The sequence below is a fragment of the Esox lucius genome, chromosome 15 (genome assembly GCF_011004845.1).
Source record: "Esox lucius isolate fEsoLuc1 chromosome 15, fEsoLuc1.pri, whole genome shotgun sequence".
In the NCBI taxonomy this organism is placed as follows: Eukaryota; Metazoa; Chordata; class Actinopteri; order Esociformes; family Esocidae; genus Esox; species Esox lucius.
This window is the reverse complement of record NC_047583.1, coordinates 21503572-21522524: the sequence shown is the minus strand read 5'-3', so window position 1 is coordinate 21522524 and position 18953 is coordinate 21503572. Positions and strand designations below refer to the sequence as shown.

Below are 18953 nucleotides of genomic sequence, written 5' to 3'. Positions count from 1 at the left end.
AGCTCTTATTGATTTTTGCCCTGCATGCTTTCTCCCGAAAAAAAAACTTTGATTGCCTCTGTTCTGCCCCTCGCCTCCTCCTCTGTCTCCCGTCTTCTCTAATGACACTCCAAATGAGTTGGGGCACGCTTCACCGTCACTCCTTCACCCCCTCCTCTTTCTCTCTGCTCCTCTCACTCCTTAAGCCCCCCCCGCCCCCCCCCGTATTCTTCCTCCATCTCCGTCATGGACCACACACACATCCAATGCCTGCGAGGATAACTCGTTTCTTGTCCGTCTGTCCCGCACAGGGAGGGGAGAGGAGCCTGAGGAGAGGAGGAGTTATATTCCCATCTATGGCTAAATGAGCCAGGTGTCTGTAATGTCACAGAGCTTTGATGGGATCTCATCCAGAGTCATTACCATAGCCCACCTTCATGGCACATTTACAGTTGTTTTGTTGGAGAGCATTTCACTAGTCTCTATAATAATCCTCTTGTTTGACACTTTGCCATCTGCTTATTTAGCTGCTGGTGTCTTCACTTAGCACCGTCCTTGCCAGATGTGTCCAAACGTCTGTTCGTGGGTCATCATTTTTCCAGTTTAGGTATAACTCCGCTCTTAGAAAGGAGAAGATGGAGAAATGTGAACACGCTGATTGACGTCACTGTGTTTGAACATTGACCCCGATCAGGAGAGCTGGAGGAAGAGATGGAGAACCCAGAGTTGAACCCGGTTGACCTGCCAGAAAAACAGAAACACCAGCTAAGACACAGAGAGTTGTTCCTGTCCCGGCAGCTGGAGTCACTACCAGCTACACACATCAGGTTAGACATAAACCTGAACAATACATCCGTGTTAGCCACATGCTACAGACATAACTAGAATGATATGGCCGTGTTAGCCACATGCTACGGACATAACTAGAATGATATGGCCGTGTTAGCCACATGCTACAGACATAACTGGAATGATATGGCCGTGTTAGCCACATGCTACAGACATAACTGGAATGATATGGCCGTGTTAGCCACATGCTACAGACATAACTGGAATGATATGGCCTTGTTAGCCACATGCTACAGACATAACTAGAATGATAGGGCCCTGTTAGCCACATGCTACAGACATAACTGGAATGATATGGCCGTGTTAACCACATGCTACAGACATAAGTGGAATGATAGGGCCCTGTTAGCCACATGCTACAGACATAACTAGAATGATATGGCCGTGTTAGCCACATGCTACAGACATAACTGGAATGATATGGTCGTGTTAGCCACATGCTACAGACATAAGTGGAATGATAGGGCCCTGTTAGCCACATGCTACAGAGATGGAATGTGTATACACACTGCCTCGTACACTAATGGAACTTCTCACCTTTATTACATGTATTACTATAGCAACAAAACATTGTTGCTACAGTGCTGTCTATGAACTACATCTCACAATGTTAACTGTGTGTTTGTGTGTGTCTCAGGGGGAAGTGTTGTGTTACTCTGCTAAACGAGACTGAGGCGCTAAAGTCATATCTAGACCGAGAGGTAGGTGGCTGTATGTCGTCGTCCCCCCCCCCACACACACACACACACACACACACACACACACACACACACACACACACTTCGGTCCCCCCACAGGCCCTGAAGGGAGACAGGTTTTTATCTTAGTCTCTGTGGACTGTATCTAGACTCTGATATTCCACCGTGTTGGGCAAATTCACACATGTTTGTGTGAATTTGAACGTCAGAGTGTGTGTGAGTTGTGAGTCTTGATTTCGAATGAATTATTCAGTGTTTTGACCCAGAATGTTCTTTTCACAGTCCGTAATAAGGAGGCAAGAGACTGCTCTCTGCCAGACACACACAGGCACAATCAATCAATTCCGAACCACACTCAATCTTTCTCCACTCCTCCTAACTCTCCGTCCCTCTAACCCTCTCCATGCATCCCTCTTGCCATTCCTCTCTTCTCTCCAGGATGCTTTTTTCTACTCCCTGGTCTATGACCCCCAACAGAAGACTCTTCTGGCAGATAAAGGGGAGATCAGAGTTGGGAACAAGTACCAGGCAGACATTACAGACTTCCTCAGAGAGGGTACGTACACAATACTGTGGTCTGTTAGCTTTTCCCATGGGAAAATGGTTCTCCAACGCCTATTGCAAGAACGGCTCCTATCTGCAGTGTTTTCTCTGAGTGTGTGGAGTTTGTGCAGCCAAATAGAAAACATTGTCTGCCGTGTCAGTCTGTGGTATCATCTTTCAAATGTTCCCGAAACTGATTTAAAATCAAACAAGCAAAACCGTACAAAAGTAATGTCAAGGATTTTTTGCATTTTAGGGATGCCCGATTTGTGCAAGTAAGCACATATTTACCGGCTACATTTTGTGCGTTTTTGTGTGGAGACCCAAAATGTGCAAAAATGCCCAATTTCAGATGTATACACAGAGGGAACGCTGTGTTTCGTAATTCTCCGGTAAAGGTTATAGGCAAAAAAGCGCTGTCCTTAGTAATGCCTGTGTATTGTTATAGACAACAAAGCGCTGTCCTTAGTAATACCTGTGTATTGTTATAGGCAACAAAGCGCTGTCCTTTAGTAATACCTGTGTATTGTTATAGGCAACAAAGCGCTGTCCTTAGTAATACCTGTGTATTGTTATAGGCAACAAAGCGCTGTCCTTAGTAATACCTGTGTATTGTTATAGGCAACAAAGCGCTGTCCTTTAGTAATACCTGTGTATTGTTATAGGCAACAAAGCGCTGTCCTTAGTAATACCTGTGTATTGTTATAGGCAACAAAGCGCTGTCCTTTAGTAATACCTGTGTATTGTTATAGGCAACAAAGCGCTGTCCTTTAGTAATACCTGTGTATTGTTATAGGCAACAAAGCGCTGTCCTTAGTAATACCTGTGTATTGTTATAGGCAACAAAGCAAAGGTCAGGGGTAAGGTTGGACAACAAAATGGACAACAAAAAGGATAGGTAACTTCTTGAAGAAAAAAGAAAAATCGCATCCTCTGTTTGATTCTGACTCGCAGGCATTGGGGTTGGAGTCATTTGTGTCCTTATTTAACATCCTTTTAAAGAGATGCGTGCGCATTATCACAGCTAGAGGCCTATCTGAACGTACTGGTTCCGTTACATTGTAGTGAATTAAACAAACCTGGTCTCCCTGAAACGCGCAAAAACGCACAAAGTACGCCTTGCAAATTCGTGCAGTTTTCCGCCGAGAGGGTGTCCCAAAACGCTAGAAACTCTCAGCATTAGTTTTTGTACGTTCTTGTGCAAAATCACTGGGAAACAGTGTAGCAAAAACATTTTGTCCTCTTGTAGTCTGAACAGAAAACAATATTTAGTCCAAATGGCTTTTGAATTGTTACACAAAGGCTGCATTACCTACTGTACATAGAAATGAATTCCTCCAGGAATCACACCCCACATGTCCTACAGGTAGGCTGGCTGGCGGGATGGCCCCTCTGTCCAGTCAGCAACGGTTATCTGTGATACCTCTATTTGTGACTGACAACTGCGTGTCCTATTAAATCGCTACAAGGTGCATATCAGTAATTCTAGCGGGAGAGGACTCGACTGACTTCCATGACTAGCGAATTGAAAAGCGGGCCTAGTTAATGAAGTGGAAAAAGTAGCCAGTTTAGCTGACAGCCGTCGCTTAGGGAAACCACTTATCTGATCTCAAGGCTCCGTCGGTAGTTGGCCATGTGCGTCTGTCACATTGATTGAAACCATTATGCAATGTCATGTCAGAGTGTGTATTGAGATTTAATGAGTCATGCCAACAGTCTTGGAGAAGGCCAGAAGTGTGTAATATTCAGCGTTATGATGAAGCGCCCTCACCTATCCATCTGTAACCAAGTCTGAATACAAACTGTAAACCACGGCACCCCAGGAATGTTGGCCAGCCAGAGGTTCATGTCTTTCAAACTGCACCATCAAATGTTTAGTTTATGGTTGTATAGTACCATGTGATGACTGGTTGTTAATGGATAGGTGTTGTGAATGAGACCGACCTGCTGTGATGTCTGGTTATTACCGGATAGGTGTTGTGAATGAGACCGCCTGCTGTGATGTCTGGTTATTACCGGATAGGTGTTGTGAATGAGACCGCCTGCTGTGATGTCTGGTTATTACCGGATAGGTGTTGTGAATGAGACCGCCTGCTGTGATGACTGGTTGTTAATGGATAGGTGTTGTGAATGAGACCGCCTGCTGTGATGACTGGTTATTACCGGAAAGGTGTTGTGAATGAGACCGCCTGCTGTGATGACTGGTTATTACCGGATAGGTGTTGTGAATGAGACCGCCTGCTGTGATGACTGGTTATTACCAGATAGGTGTCGTGAATGAGACCGATCTGCTGTGATGACTGCTTTCTGACTGTTTTGTGTACTAACTGGACCCCACAGGTGAGGAGGATGGCAGGGATCTGGCCAAACTGGAGGAGAAGGTGTGGGATCCCAGCAGTCCCCTCACAGAGAAACAGATCGACCAATTCCTGGTTGTGGCTCGGTAAGTGGCTCTGCTCCGGTAAATGGGTCAGTGGTTCTGTCCTGGTAGGTGGTTGTGGCTCGGTAAGTGGCTCTGGTCTGCTGGAAAGGTCTGTGGTTCTGTCCTGGTTGGAGGTGGTTTGGGGTGGTGGCTCAGTGAGGATGTGGATGAGAGAAGGTGGAGATGGCTGGTGGATGGAGTGGATCACCTGTTCTCATCTTTTCACTGTGTGTTCAAGAACACTAAATCTGGATAGTGAATACTGACCGCTCCATCTTTGGTTCCACCCCTCCCTCTCTCCCATCTCTTCCTCAGGTCAGTGGGGACCTTTGCACGGGCTCTGGACTGCAGCAGTTCTGTCCGACAGCCGAGTCTCCATATGAGTGCTGCTGCTGCTTCTAGAGATATCACCCTGGTAAGACACACACACACACACACACACACACACACACACTGGCCGCTGCCCTAGTTCTATGTCAGGACAGAGGTGATTGCTTGGCATGTGGGCTTTTAGCCTAGGGGTCAGCTTGAAGGTGTTTGTGTGTGTGTTTTGTGATGTGTGAGTAATGAGCAGAGTCCTGCCAGCCCAGGCACCCCATGTGGCCCAGTTCTGCACCTCATGTACAGAGGGGAGAACAAGTATTTGATACACTGCCGATTTTGCAGGTTTTCCCACTTACAAAGCATGTGGATGTCTGTAATTTTTATCATAGGTACTCTTCAACTGTGAGTGACGGAATCTAAAACAAAAATCCAGAAAATCACAAGTATTTGCATGACAAGTATTTGATACATCAGAAAAGCAGAACTTAATATTTGGTACAGAAACCTTTGTTTGCATTTACAGAGATCATACGTTTCCTGTAGTTCTTGACCAGGTTTGCACACACTGCAGCAGGGATTTTGGCCCACTCCTCCATACAGACCTTCTCCAGATCCTTCAGGTTTCGGGGCTGTCACTGGGCAATACAGACTTTCAACTCCCTCCAAAGATTTTCTATTGGGTTCAGGTCTGTAGACTGGCTAGGCCACTCCAGGACCTTGAGAGGCTTCTTACGGAGCCACTCCTTAGTTTCCCTGGCTGTGTGTTTCGGGTCATTGTCATTGCTGGAAAACCCAGCCATGACCCATTTTCAATGCTCTTACTGAGGGAAGGAGGTTGTTAGCCAAGATCTCACAATACATGGCCCCATCCATCCTCCCCTCAAAACGGTGCAGTCGTCCTGTCCCCTTTGCAGAAAAGCATCCCCAAAGAATGATGTTTCCACCTCCATGGTGGTTTCCAACCTCACAGTTGGGATGGTGTTCTTGGGGTTGTACTAATCCTTTTTCTTCCTCCAAAGACGGCGAGTGGAGTTTAGACCAAAAAGCTCTATTTTTGTCTCATCAGACCACATGACCTTCTCCCATTCCTCCTCTGGATCATCCAGATGGTCATTGGCAAACTTCAGACATCCCTGGACATGCGCTGGCTTGATTTTAATCCATGACAGCGTAGTGTGTTATAAATGGTTTTCTTTGAGGCTGTGGTCCCAGCTCTCTTCAGGTCATTGACCAGGTAATGAGTGGAGAACAGGAGGGCTTCTTAAAGAAAAACAGGTCTGTGAGAGCCGGAATTCTTACTGGTTGGTAGGTGATCAAATACTTATGTCATGCAATAAAATCCTATTTAATTAATTAAAAATCATACAATGGGATTTTCTGGATGTTTTAGATTCCATCTCTCACAGTTGAAGTGTACCTATGATAGAAATTACAGACCTCTACATGCTTTCTAAGTAGAAAAACCTGCAAAATCGGCAGTGTATCAAATACTTGTTCTCCCCACTGTATAAAACATGAAACACAGGCCTTAGAGCTACAGCCCTTAGAGTTCACACACACAGATCACATCCACAGAAATGAGCATACACACAAATCCCCTCTGAGGCTCTCCAATCGGCCTTCTGAACATCCTCTCCTTTTCAGTTCCATGCAATGGATACCCTTGATAAGACTGGTTACGACATGACCCGGGCCATCGCTGCGCTGGTTCCCCAGGGAGGCCCTGTCCTCTGCCGGGACGAGATGGAGGAGTGGAGCGCCTCCGAGGCCAACCTGTTTGAAGAGGCTTTGGAGAAATACGGCAAAGACTTCACAGACATACAGCAGGACTTTGTGAGTGACAACAGACAGGCCGGCACGTTTCTTTAGAGCAGGCTTAACCCTGACGCCTCTGATTTAAGGGGGAAGAGATCTGTAGGGGTACTGTGTTACAGCTGGCCAGTGTGATTAACCACTAGGGACAATTTAGTCTGATGTGAAAGAACCAATGGTTTGTCAGGGAGGCACAGGCTATGTTCAAGGGCCACCATAATGTATGTAATAGGGGACCCTCGGTTGAGAGCAGACAATGACTGTGCATGTCGGCTTTAGATGGTGTGGCTGTATCTCCTTCAGCCAGGTGCATCTTTGCTGCTGGGGGATGAGTGAATATTGGGAGGTTATAACAGTGTTCTCTTCTTTGTGACTCACTCTGCCACCTGGTGGTGGGTCACTGTCAGTGCAATCTGCTCTGCCCAACCTCACGGCCCCCCCCCCACTGCCCAGCACTCTCTGCCGCTAGGGGCGGGGCCTACTATCTGGCAGCCCGGACAATTCCGTTGCCTCTTTCAAACTTTGAAAGAGAGCGGCCTTACTCTTTCCCACTGAAGATCACTCTATTTGCTAGAAGAGTTGCTAATACATTTAGAATAATAGCAAAGTTACAGATTCCCTAATTACGTTAAGGTATGACGGTGAAGCTGATGTGCCGGAAGGGTCATGCATGTTATGTTGATTGGTTGGGTCTGCCTCCCCTACAGCTCCCCTGGAAGACCCTGACCAGTATTATAGAGTACTACTACATGTGGAAGACTACCGACAGATATGTCCAGCAAAAACGCTTAAAAGCTGCCGAGGCAGAGAGCAAGTTGAAGCAGGTCTACATCCCTAACTAGTGAGTTGTCTGTCTCTCTGCCTGTCTGTCTCTCTGCCTGTCTGTCTCTCTGCCTGTCTGTCTCTCTGCCTGTCTGTCTCTCTGCCTGTCTGTCTGCATGTCTCTGTCTGTCTGCATGTCTCTGTCTGTCTGCATGTCTCTGTCTGTCTGCATGTCTCTGTCTGTCTGCATGTCTCTGTCTGTCTGTGTCTTGGGGCCTGTCTGTCTCTCTGTCTGGGTGACTGGCAAGAGGACACAGTTTTTTGTCAGACGACTTCCTAACTCAGTGATGTTTGCTAATCGGAATGCTCTGGGTCAGTATAAGTCAGGTTTATCCAAACCTCTCCTCTGGCCTCAACAGATGTTTCTCATTTTAGTTTTAACCCTAAACTGGCACACCTGATTTAATTAGTCAACTAGCTAGTTAAGCCTTTGTCTGACTGAAACAGGTGTCAGTTTATGGTTACGGTAGAAATACACAAGGTGATGTCTGCCAATGGTGAAGTATGTAGAGTTCTGAGACTCCCATCTGCTTGCTTCCTCATAGCAACAAGCCCAACCCCAACCAGCTGAGTGGTAACAGTGTGAAGCCAGCAGGTGTGGGGGGCCTGGTGAATGGCTCCACTACTGCACCTGGAGCCGCAGTCGGAGCCGGGGTTGTGGCTGGCGCCCCGGGGGTGGTCCCAATTCCCCCAGGGCAGACCCCAGGACTGGGCCGTGCCTGCGAGAGCTGCTACAGTGAGTACACACACACAGACAGACAATGACGGTACAAAGTACACCAGGGGGTAAAGAGTTTTACATTATTTCTTCAAGTACAAATAAACTGTTCCTCCTGGTATACCTAAAGAATACACCCCCCCCCCCCCAGTAAGGCTCCAAGCCCTGGCCCTCTGTTTACAGCTGTCATTTAACAATGGATTGGTTTTTATTCAGAGTTATTTGAGTAGTGTTAACTGATTGAGTCTTACATTTGTAGCCACCAGCTCCTACCAGTGGTACTCGTGGGGTCCCCCCAACATGCAGTGTCGTTTGTGTGCTTCCTGCTGGACCTACTGGAAGAAGTATGGAGGACTGAAGATGCCCACCAGACTAGATGGAGCAAGGCCTGGACCTAACCGCAACAACATGGTAAACCCCACAATAAATAACAGCAAGATGGTAAACAACATGATAAATAGCCAAAACGTGGTATACAACAACATGATGAATAGGAACATCATGATAAATAATAACAATATGGTAAACAACAACATGATAGTCAACAGCATGGTAAACAACAACAGCATGGTAAAGATCGACAACAACAATATGATAAATAATACTTGTAGTCTTAAGACAGCCCCAAATGATCCTGGAGTCTGATTCCTGTCTTGTCTCCTTGCTCTGAAACTGCAGCTCTAACTTTTGGCCTCATGGTTATTTGACTTGGTCCCGTTTGTTCTGCTGACCTGGAAAAGAAGGCAAGATGGAGGTCAGCTTAATGGTTTTAATTAGGCATGTCTTTCCCCCCTATGAACTCCCTTTTCTCTGCACCGCCCCCTGCCTCTCCAGTCACCACACAGTGTTCCAATGCGACACGGCGGGAGCCCCAAGTTTGCTGTGAAGACGAGACAGGCCTTCTACCTGCAAACCACCCAGGTGTCACGCTCGGCCCGGCGGGTCTGTCAGGACATTATCAGACCACGATTCCTTGCCCGGCACCCCTACCTCCCCCTCAACACAGCTCAAATCAAACAGGAGTGTGAGTACTGTTCCCTTCCAGACCTGGCTCACCCCTTACATTACCTGTGTTAGATTCTGTCCCAGTTGGATCCATGAACAAAATGCATGCAACCGGAAGTCAGGGGAGAGCCATCTTTATTCAGCACGAGGCTATGATGTTGACCTTCCATTTCTCATTTCTATCTCTCCAATCATTACAAAGTGAACACAGTATTTTATGCCCCAGCACATCCCCTCCAATATCCGGCAGTCTTCCAATCACGTACGTGTATTCTATATCCTAACCTTACATGGCCTAATAGTGTCCCCTCTTAAGTTTCGTGGCTCCACAGCTTATCAGGTTGTGTGGGGCCCCTCAGTAGTAGATACCAACTGCTTGTGATACGGTCCCTCATATAGCACAAGATAACGAACCACTCCTCTAACAAGAGAATAGAACTAAAATACATGCATATCATCAGGTAAAGACAGGGTTCCTCACAATGCTATGTGCCAACCTACGGTCCATGGATCTATTCATAGAGTCTATGACAGTCAGATGGAAAAACTCCTATCAGGAGGTATGGACAGGATGTGTGGAAACCATCAGAAATGGGGCATCACATTTCCTACCTAGTGTCCTTCGTACTGAGATCATTAATACTCTCATACATTGTGTAATTCAGCTACTTTTCATGCCCAATATCCATCACCTACTTCCACCCCTCCAACACCTAAGTCCACCACCTACATACAACCCTATATGACCTAGCTCCGCCCCTCCACCACCTACATACAACCCTATATGACCTAGCTCCGCCCCTCCACCACCTACATACAACCCTATATGACCTAGCTCCGCCCCTCCACCACCTACATACAACCCTATATGACCTAGCTCCGCCCCTTCACCACCTACATACTGCCCCCTACCACCTGGCTCCACCCTCCACCGATACTACCCTAACTGTGTTTTTCATCTTTTTCGAAAGCTTCTTTTATACAATAAATGGTCCGGTGGATTGTTCAATTACAAGGCATGTCGAACTATCAGTGATAATGTCCTGTATTCAGACCGTGGGAAATTAAACTTTAATCAGTTGGGGCCTTCCAAAACTGATTATTACATTTTACTTTCCATTTAGTTCCCAGATAAATGGCTTTATAATTGAGCCCACTTGCTTATAAAATGTGCACAGAGGAGTCAATGAGTCTAGACTGAAAGGCAACATCCGGACATAGCCCAATAAGCGCTTATTAAATATATATATTTAAAAAAAGAAATCATGATTCTGCTGGTGCTTTCATGTGGGACATTGGAAAGATCTAGATATATCCAGCGCTGAATGTAGTACATTGTCACTGACCCTGTGCTGTTCTATATTCCAGGTGCACTGCGGTTGCCAGACGAGCCCAAAAAGCCCTCACCACTAAAGCCTGTTGAGAGGAAGTCTCTGGAGTCCGTGGTCCGTTATCTAGGTAGGAACATCACTTTGGTACCTGGCACATCAGATACATTTAACACCCAGAGATCAACCCAGAGCTCATTACAGTAGTGTGAATACATTTCCATACTTCATTATACACTAAACACTTTGTCTTTGTATTTTGCTGGCTTCAGATGTTTTCTAAAAAGAGAGAACATTTTATTTAGTTTTTTTTAATGATCTACACAACCTACTGTACCTTTTGATGTGAAAGAATGTTATAGAATATGTTTAAAACAGCAGGCTGTTGGAAAAAAACAAGGTTGGAAAATTGCCACTGATCAATTATTCCAAAACAAATTGACTGTGCTTGAGCAACAACAAACACTTGACCTCTGTTGACCTAAGAGGTCTGCAAAGGCGAGAGAGAATGATTTTAAATGATTTAAAGCTGCAATGGCTGCCAAAGGGAAATCCACCGCGGAGGTTCATTTCAATCTGGTAGGGGGCCCCTGGGCTACAGGCTTTTATGAGCCTTTATTGTGAAGTACCAGCTTTATTTTGTATTTCCCAATTTTAAGCTATTGGTACAGCAATATAGGATATGAAGTCTCCAAATATATTGCCTTTCTTCAAGATTTCATAGCTCTTTCACTTTTAAAAGTACAGTAAGTTTGTGTAGATCACATAGGAAATATATAAAATGTAATCCCTTTTTAGAAAACATTTGAAGCTAGCAAAATACTTTGCCAAGTTGCCTAGTGTTTTCTTGAGTATTTAGTTTTTTAACAAAGTAACACTTATGAAACAATATGGGAAAAATATTCTGCCCATAGAGTGACAGTATACAGTGATATAATGTAGTTAAGATGGAACGCTGATTTGGACAGGCGCTGTCATCATGTCTTTAACCTTTTGTAGTTTTATTTAAATTGTAGAATCCATTTAAATGACTGCATGCTGACCGCATGCGACGCTTTGTTTTCATCAACGGTTGATGTTGATGTATAACTGGTTTCCTTTGTCTCTTTGTCAAAACTCTTCCTATGCATCATTGACGTGACTGTTAGGGAGGTGTCATGAATGATCACTGACTCACTAGTCTGCATAACGCAGTCGTGATAATGCAGTCGTGATAATGCAGTCGTGATAGAATTTTCATGCCCTCTCCACTGCCACCAGCGTTTGTTTTTTGAATCCTCATTAATGGACAATATTCTCTTCCTGAGTCATTTTGAAACATTTTCAAAAATGGCTCATTTACTTGACATATTTTGGGTAGGTTTAGAGCTTCGGGTTTAAATACTGGTATGTGTTTATAGATTTGGTTTTACTTGATTGTGCATGGGATGTGTAGTCTTTGTTCAGTGTGTTTTAGCCAGGGTGCATTTAAAGTTCCTGTTTTGCTGATTAAACTCAAACATCTTGTTTTATCTTTCTCTTCATCCTTCTTTCCCCATTCTTCACTCGTCCATCACTCCCATTTCTCGTTCCTTCCTCATCCACTCTCCGCCCTTCTCTGCACCGTCCTTCTTTCCGTGCCCCAGAAGCCCACCCATGCCCACCCAAACCCGACCCTCCTCGGGGCCAGATGGTCACCACGGGCAGCCTAACACCCATTAAGTCCACGGGCAACATCCTCAACAACGGATCGCCCACCATCCTGGGGAAACGCACCTACGAGCAGCACAACGGCATTGATGGTGAGACTGTAGAAGTGCTCCTGCGGGTCATGTGAACACTGGGCCTGTGCCTAGGCAGTGACAGGCTGACGGGAGTCTTTTGTTCGGTACACCTCTTCCCTTGGCAGCAGCACTGTAGACTTCTGTATTACTGACCTCAACAAGGTCTCGCCGATCCTTTTAGAGTTAGTCCATTAAAACCTGAGACCACAACCAAATCAGTGCATCTGAGGAGAGTGGAACACAAGAATAATGTGTCACGACTGATGCGTGCAGTGCTATCAACCTGCCTATTGACTGAACAGTGACTTGTTCAATGTTAAGAGAAAGAAATAGAGATCGTAGTTGAGTTATCGGTTGTGTCCGCTACTTAGCAAGGTATGTTGCTTGACAACGGTCTAGCACTGACTAAGATATAGAAGTATATTATATTAAACAGGAATCCCAATTAGGGATGCACCGATAAATCCGCACGACTCAATGGTTGTGCGGTGACAGAATCCAGCGTCGCCAGTCAAGTTAGAATCAAATAAAACATAGGTTTCTACATAGAAGTCTTTCCCATCATTTCATATAGCTGCAGATGAACATAGGGAGAAGAACTCGTCTAAATGTGTGTGTTTTGTCGCTTTGGGAAAATGAATTACGCTCAATTACACTCCGTGTAATTACAAGTGTAGGGAGGTGGAGAGTACAAAAAAAAGAACCGTTACACTTAATGGGGAGGGAAAAGGCAAACCAGATGAACTGCTAAACAACAGATCCACAAGGCCCAACACCCAGAGGAGTTTTCGCCTAGTGAATGGGCTATGAAAAAGGCATGTCTTTGCGGATCTTTCACAGGGGTTCTAGTGGGGATAATTACATTTTCAATATATAGGTCCGGACTTGTAGTTTAAGCACATTCGTTTGTCCATAGGTGACATGAAAAAGCTATAGAAAAATCAAGAGTTTTTGGAAAAATGAAATTTTGGCTAGTGAAGCTATCGTGTGTATTATTAACATGAAATCAATATTACATTTTTTAAATATCACGTTTATTGTCAATACTGGTGCATTGCGACAACCCTAATCCATAGTCCATGGTATGTTTCCAAACAGTTGGTTTGAGGTGAAATATTTAGATGTTGTTTCTTTTTTTTCTTTACCAACTTGAGTATTGGAGTCAAGACTATTTGGACATGAACTGGCAGAATATTAACATTTAGATGTTTCACTACGCTGTTACTTTAAGTCCAGGCTGGTCACTACTTTTATTTCTTTGGGTTTTGTCTCCCTTTCAACAACCCCAAATCTTCCCTTGAGTGTTAATATACCAATGTAACAGTGGTTTTAAGTGGCCCAGTTTCTCTCCCCAGTCCCTCTGTCGACTTTGGTTGCCAGTCTCTCCTGCTCTCTTTTTGCTGTTTCTTGTTGTGAAGTAGGTTGTAGGGAAGGCTGGTTTCTCTGCTGAACAGTATTTCGCTCTAGCCTACAGCGGGTGTTGTCATGGTAACAGAGTTAGCCAAGAACTGGATCTGAAATGGGGGCGTGATACCAAAGGGGTAGTTTGGTCCCTAATAATCCTCCTCATTTCCTCTCCTGGACCACAGCAGGGCTTGTCTCCACTCACTAGGGACTACATCTGTATTCATCAGCAGTTTCCATATCTTTTCCCCTGGCCTCATTGCACTACAGCAGTGATTCCCAGCCTGATGTACTAGGACCCCTGTGGGTACTTGGCCTCTCCACAGGGGGTACTTGGAAACAATGATACCATAGGCTTATGAGTGAAATTAACATAAGGGGGTACTCCAGGGGTACTCCAAGCAGAGGAAAATTCTGTTGGTGGTGCAGTAACTGAAAAAGGTTGGGAACCACTGTGGCACAGGGTTGCATAGTGCATCCATTTTAGTTACTCGTAAGAGCATAAGAGCCCCCAGAGAAGTTTAGGATTTCAACTTTAATACCTCGAAATATTTACAATTTTGCTGCTAAATTTCCTTGTTTTTTTCCAAATGCTTTTGGGAGAAATATTTGTGTAAAGCCCAGTCTGAGGGCTTGTTCTGACACAGATTTAGTCTAGTCCTGGACCAAGGAGCTAACACAATGGAGGATCTTTATTGAAATGGTCCTGAATTAAGCTTCATCTGGGTCCAGGAAAATGCACCTGTATTGTGTTTCTGCAGTACAGAGAGCAACAATTTCTCTGGGTTTAGACCAAGACTCCATGGATACAGAGTGTCTGTGACTGGTCCCAAAGGCATTCCCAGGTTTCCTCTAGTTCATTTTAGAAAAGGTTACACACACCTAGGAGTGCACTCTCATGACCATTAATAGGCTACAGCGAGTTTCAGTCAATTTCAGATTGATGTGCTGTACAAATGGATGAGTGTAGTCCTGTTTAAGCATCGATGTCATTGTCAAATCTAATTAAACACTCTTCTGTGTAGTCCGCTTCAGGACAGGAGAGGTGACTGGGTGCTGGGGTCACACTCATTCAAACAGCCACAGTCACAATTGTGGCTAAAATCTTCAAATCTAATTTGAGCCCTGTATTAACCACACTAACCTTATTTCTAATCGCAACCTTGAATTATGACTAAAAACACAAATGTGACACAGCAAATGTCAGTAGTATAGTATTTGTGAATTCAGACTTGACAGAGTGTTTAACTGTGTGGGTATTAATACCCCTTCTTTCTGTAGGTATAAAGCCCAAAGCCCCTCAGTGGGACATCATGGCCAAGAGGACAGCTGAGCCCGGCCGGACTGCCTCTGGCCAAATGCAGCAGCAGGACGAGGTACACGAACTGGACTGATGGATTATCGCAGGGACCCGCACCTTGGTAGGACACCTGTGTTCAAGGATGGGTTGATTGTGTTGACACACACCCACACACACACACAGTAAGGTCTGGAAATATTTGGACACTGACCCAATTTTCATAAGTTTGGCTTTATATGCCGCCACAATGGATTTGAAATGAAACAACCGAGATGCAATTGAAGTGCAGACTTTCAGCTATAATTCAAGGGGTTGAACAAAAATATCGTATGAGACGTTTAGGAATTGCAACCATTTCCATTCACAGTCCCCTTATTTCAGGGGCTCAAATGTAATTGGACAAATTAACACAATCATGAATACAATTTTCATTTTTAATAATTTGTCAAGAATCCTTTGCAGGCAATGACTGCTTGAAGTCTGGAATGCATGGACATCACCAAACGCTTGGTTTCCTCCTTTGTGATGTTTTGCCAGGTCTTCAGTTGTTTGTTTGTGGGTCTTTCTGCCTAAAGTTCTGTCTTCAGCAAGTGAAATGCATACTCGATCGGGTTGAGATCAGGAGATTGACTCTGCCACTGCCTGTTTTTTTACCATAAACTCCTGGGTTGCTTTCACAGTGTGTTTTGGGTCATCTGTAAAGTGTAGTGCCGTCCAATCAATTTAGCTGAATTTGGCTCAATCTGAGGCGACAATATATCCTTATACACTTCAGAATTCATCCAGCTTCTTTTGTCTTCTGGCACCTCATCAATAAATACTGACCCAGTGCCAATGGAAGCCATGCATGCCCATGCCATCACCCTGCCTCCATCACATTTTACAGATGATGTGGTATGCTTCGGATCATGAGCTGAGCCAAGCCTTCTCCGTAGTTTTTTCTTCCCATCATTCTGGTACAGGTTTATCTGTCCTGGGCTGTCTTTTGTTAGGTATGTTTGGGAAAAATCTGGCCTTTCTATTCTTGAGGATCATGAATGGTTTGCACCTTGTTGTGAACCCTCTGTATTTGCTCTTGTGAAGTCTTGTCTTTATGGTAGACTTTTTCTCAGAATGTACCAAACTTTAGATTTGACCACTCCTAATGTTCCTGCTATCTCTCTAGTGGAATTTTGGCGTTTAACACGCCAAAGGATGGCGTGTTTAACTTGCATTGAGAGCTCCTTTGACCGCATGTTGTGGGTTCACAGCAACAGCTTCCAAATGTGAAGGCCACACCTGGAATCAAATCCAGAACTTTTACCTGTTTAATTGATGAAGAAATAATGAAGGAATAGCCCACACCTGTCCATGAAACAGCTTTTGAGTCAAATGTCTGATTACTTTTGTTCCCTTGTAAAAGAGGGGGCTACATGTTAAAGAGCTGTAATTCCTAAACCCTTCCTCCAATTTAGATGTGATTAAAGCTGAGAGACTGCACTTTAAGCCCATATTCATTATTTAACTGTAACTTGAATATATTTTGGTAAACAGACAATAACTAAACTTGTCAGTGTCCGGACCTAACTGTATATACCGATCAGCCATAGAATTATGACCACTGACAGGTGAAGTGAATTACACTGATAATCCTGTTATCATGGCACCTATCAGTGGGTGGGATATATTAGGGAGCCAGTGAACATTCTGTCTTCAAAGTTGATGTGTTAGAAGCAGTGAAAATTGGCAAGCATAAGGATCTGATCAAATTTGACAAGGGCCAAATTATGATGGCTAGACAACTTGGTCAGATCATCTCCAAAACTGCAGCCCTTGTGGGGTGTTCCTAGTCTGCAGTGGTCAGTACCTATCAAAAGTGGTCCAAGGAAGGAAAAGTGGTGAACCGGCGACAGGGTCATGGGCAGACAAGGCTCACTGTTGCACGTGAGGAGCAAAGGCTGGCCTGTGTGGTCCGATCCAACAGATGAGCTACTGTAGCTCAAATTGCTGAAAAAGTTAACATGTGCATGGGGCCGCGTAGCCATAGACCAGTCAGGGTGCCCATACTGACCCCTGTCCACTGCCGAAAGCGCCTACAATGAGCATGTGAGCATCAGAACTGGACCACGGAGCATTGGGAGAAGTTGGCCTGGTCTGATGAATCACATTTCCTTTTACATCACGTAGATGGCCGGGTGCATGTTCATCACTTACCTGGAGAACACATGGCACCTGGATGCACTATGGGAAGGAGGCAAGCCAGCGGAGGCAGTGTGATGCTTTGGGGAATGTTCTGCTGGGAAACCGTGGGTCCTGCCAGTCATGTGGATGTTACCTTGACACGTACCACTTACCTAAGCATTGTTGCAGACCATATGCACCCTTTCATGGCAACGGTGTTCCCTGATGGCATTGGCCTCTTTCAGCAGGATAATGCACCCTGCCACAAAACAAAAATGGCTGTTGACTTTGCCTCTAAATTCCCCAGATTTCAATCTAGTCGAGCATCTGTGGGACAAGCTGGACAAATAGGTCCGATCCATGGAGGCCCCACCTTGCATCTTACAGGACTTGAAGGATACCACAGCACACCGTGTGTGTGTGTGTGTGTGTGTGTGTGTGTGTGTGTGTGTGTACTTCAGATATCAGTAAGTTCCTGCAATCTGTCCAGGACTACAGCGACACACCGCCTATCTATATATATGCCGTTAGAAATGACTTGAGGGCTATAATACCTGACAAATGCCTGGGGAACATGATGTCAATGTGTCGGTTGGATGTTCAGCAGTGCAGGTTGGACCACACAGACTGGTCTGTTACACCGTGGATTCCATCTGGCTGATATGGTTTCTGAATGAAGCGGCTGGGGTTTGACTGGTCACTCGGTCAGTGTCAGGAGGGCTCTGCTTCTGCAGATACGCTGCCCGTGACGATCACCAACGGCAGCTAGCTCTGTAATAGTTAAGCTAATGTTTACGCCAATACGGAATAATTTGCAATGCGTATTTCGCTTCGCCTGCAAGGAGATACAAACTCTCGACCTACAGTTCACAAGTCTGCTTCTCTAACCACGACACTATTTAACAAGGGGTAGTCAGTCAGTCACTCAGTAAGAGACATTCGCTCTTAGCGGTCTCTGCTTACTCAGTCCGGCAAAAATACAGTCCCTGACAAAAGTCTTGTCGCTTATCTATTTTGTAGAAGCACCTGCTATTAACCTGACTTTTAATTAATCAATTGGTGTTAGAAATGGCTCATATGAAAAGCTAAAACCCTCCCAAATGATTTTTAATGCACTGAAATAAATGAGTTTCACTGAAAAAATATTTATCATTTAATCAAGACAGAAAGGTCAAATTTTGGCGAGACAAAAGTTTTGTCGCCTATACAGAAATTGAACAAATTTACTGCAAATACAAAAATATGTCAGCAAATTAAGTAGTGGTGCTGTGAGATCCAAATTTAATATCTTGTATGACTTCCATGAGCTTGAAGGACTGCATCCATGCGGTTTGGCAAGGATTCATACAATTTATTGATGAAGTCATCAGGAATAGCAAAGAAAGCAGTCTTGCATGCCTCCCAGAGTTCATCAATATTCTTTGGTTTCGTCTTCCATGCTTCCTCTTTCATCCTACCCCACATATGCTCAATGATGTTCATGTCTGGTGACTGGGCTGGCCAATCCTGGAGCATCTTGATCTTCTTCGCCTTGAGGAACTTTGATGTGGAGATGGAAGTATGCGATGGAGCACCATCCTGCTGCAGAATTTGGCCTCTTTTATGGTTGGGAATATAAGAAGTAGCTAAGATTTCTTGGTATTTTAGACTATTGATGTTGCCTTCCACCCTGCAGATCTCTCGCACTCCCCCATACTGGATGTAACCCCAGACCATGATTTTTCCGCCACCGAACTTCACTGTTTTCTGGGTGAATCTCAGATCCATGCGGGCTCCAGTAGGTCTCCTGCAATATTTGCGGCGACTGTGGTGTAATTCAACAGTGG

At 44.9% G+C, this 18953-nt stretch overlaps 1 protein-coding gene across 1 annotated transcript in view; it reads left to right on the top strand.

Moving 5' to 3' along the window:
- Window positions 1-18953, top strand: part of mta1 (metastasis associated 1) — a 39080-nt gene that overhangs the window by 17343 nt on the left and 2784 nt on the right. Inside the window, exons 5-17 of the mRNA XM_029125609.2 lie at window positions 674-806; window positions 1466-1529; window positions 1965-2082; window positions 4410-4512; window positions 4807-4906; window positions 6460-6648; window positions 7335-7468; window positions 7995-8185; window positions 8427-8578; window positions 9002-9191; window positions 10541-10630; window positions 12126-12281; window positions 14949-15088. Coding sequence (XP_028981442.1) covers window positions 674-806; window positions 1466-1529; window positions 1965-2082; window positions 4410-4512; window positions 4807-4906; window positions 6460-6648; window positions 7335-7468; window positions 7995-8185; window positions 8427-8578; window positions 9002-9191; window positions 10541-10630; window positions 12126-12281; window positions 14949-15061 — 1733 coding nt within the window. The 3' untranslated portion in view covers window positions 15062-15088. The remainder of the gene's footprint in view (window positions 1-673; window positions 807-1465; window positions 1530-1964; window positions 2083-4409; window positions 4513-4806; window positions 4907-6459; window positions 6649-7334; window positions 7469-7994; window positions 8186-8426; window positions 8579-9001; window positions 9192-10540; window positions 10631-12125; window positions 12282-14948; window positions 15089-18953) is intronic.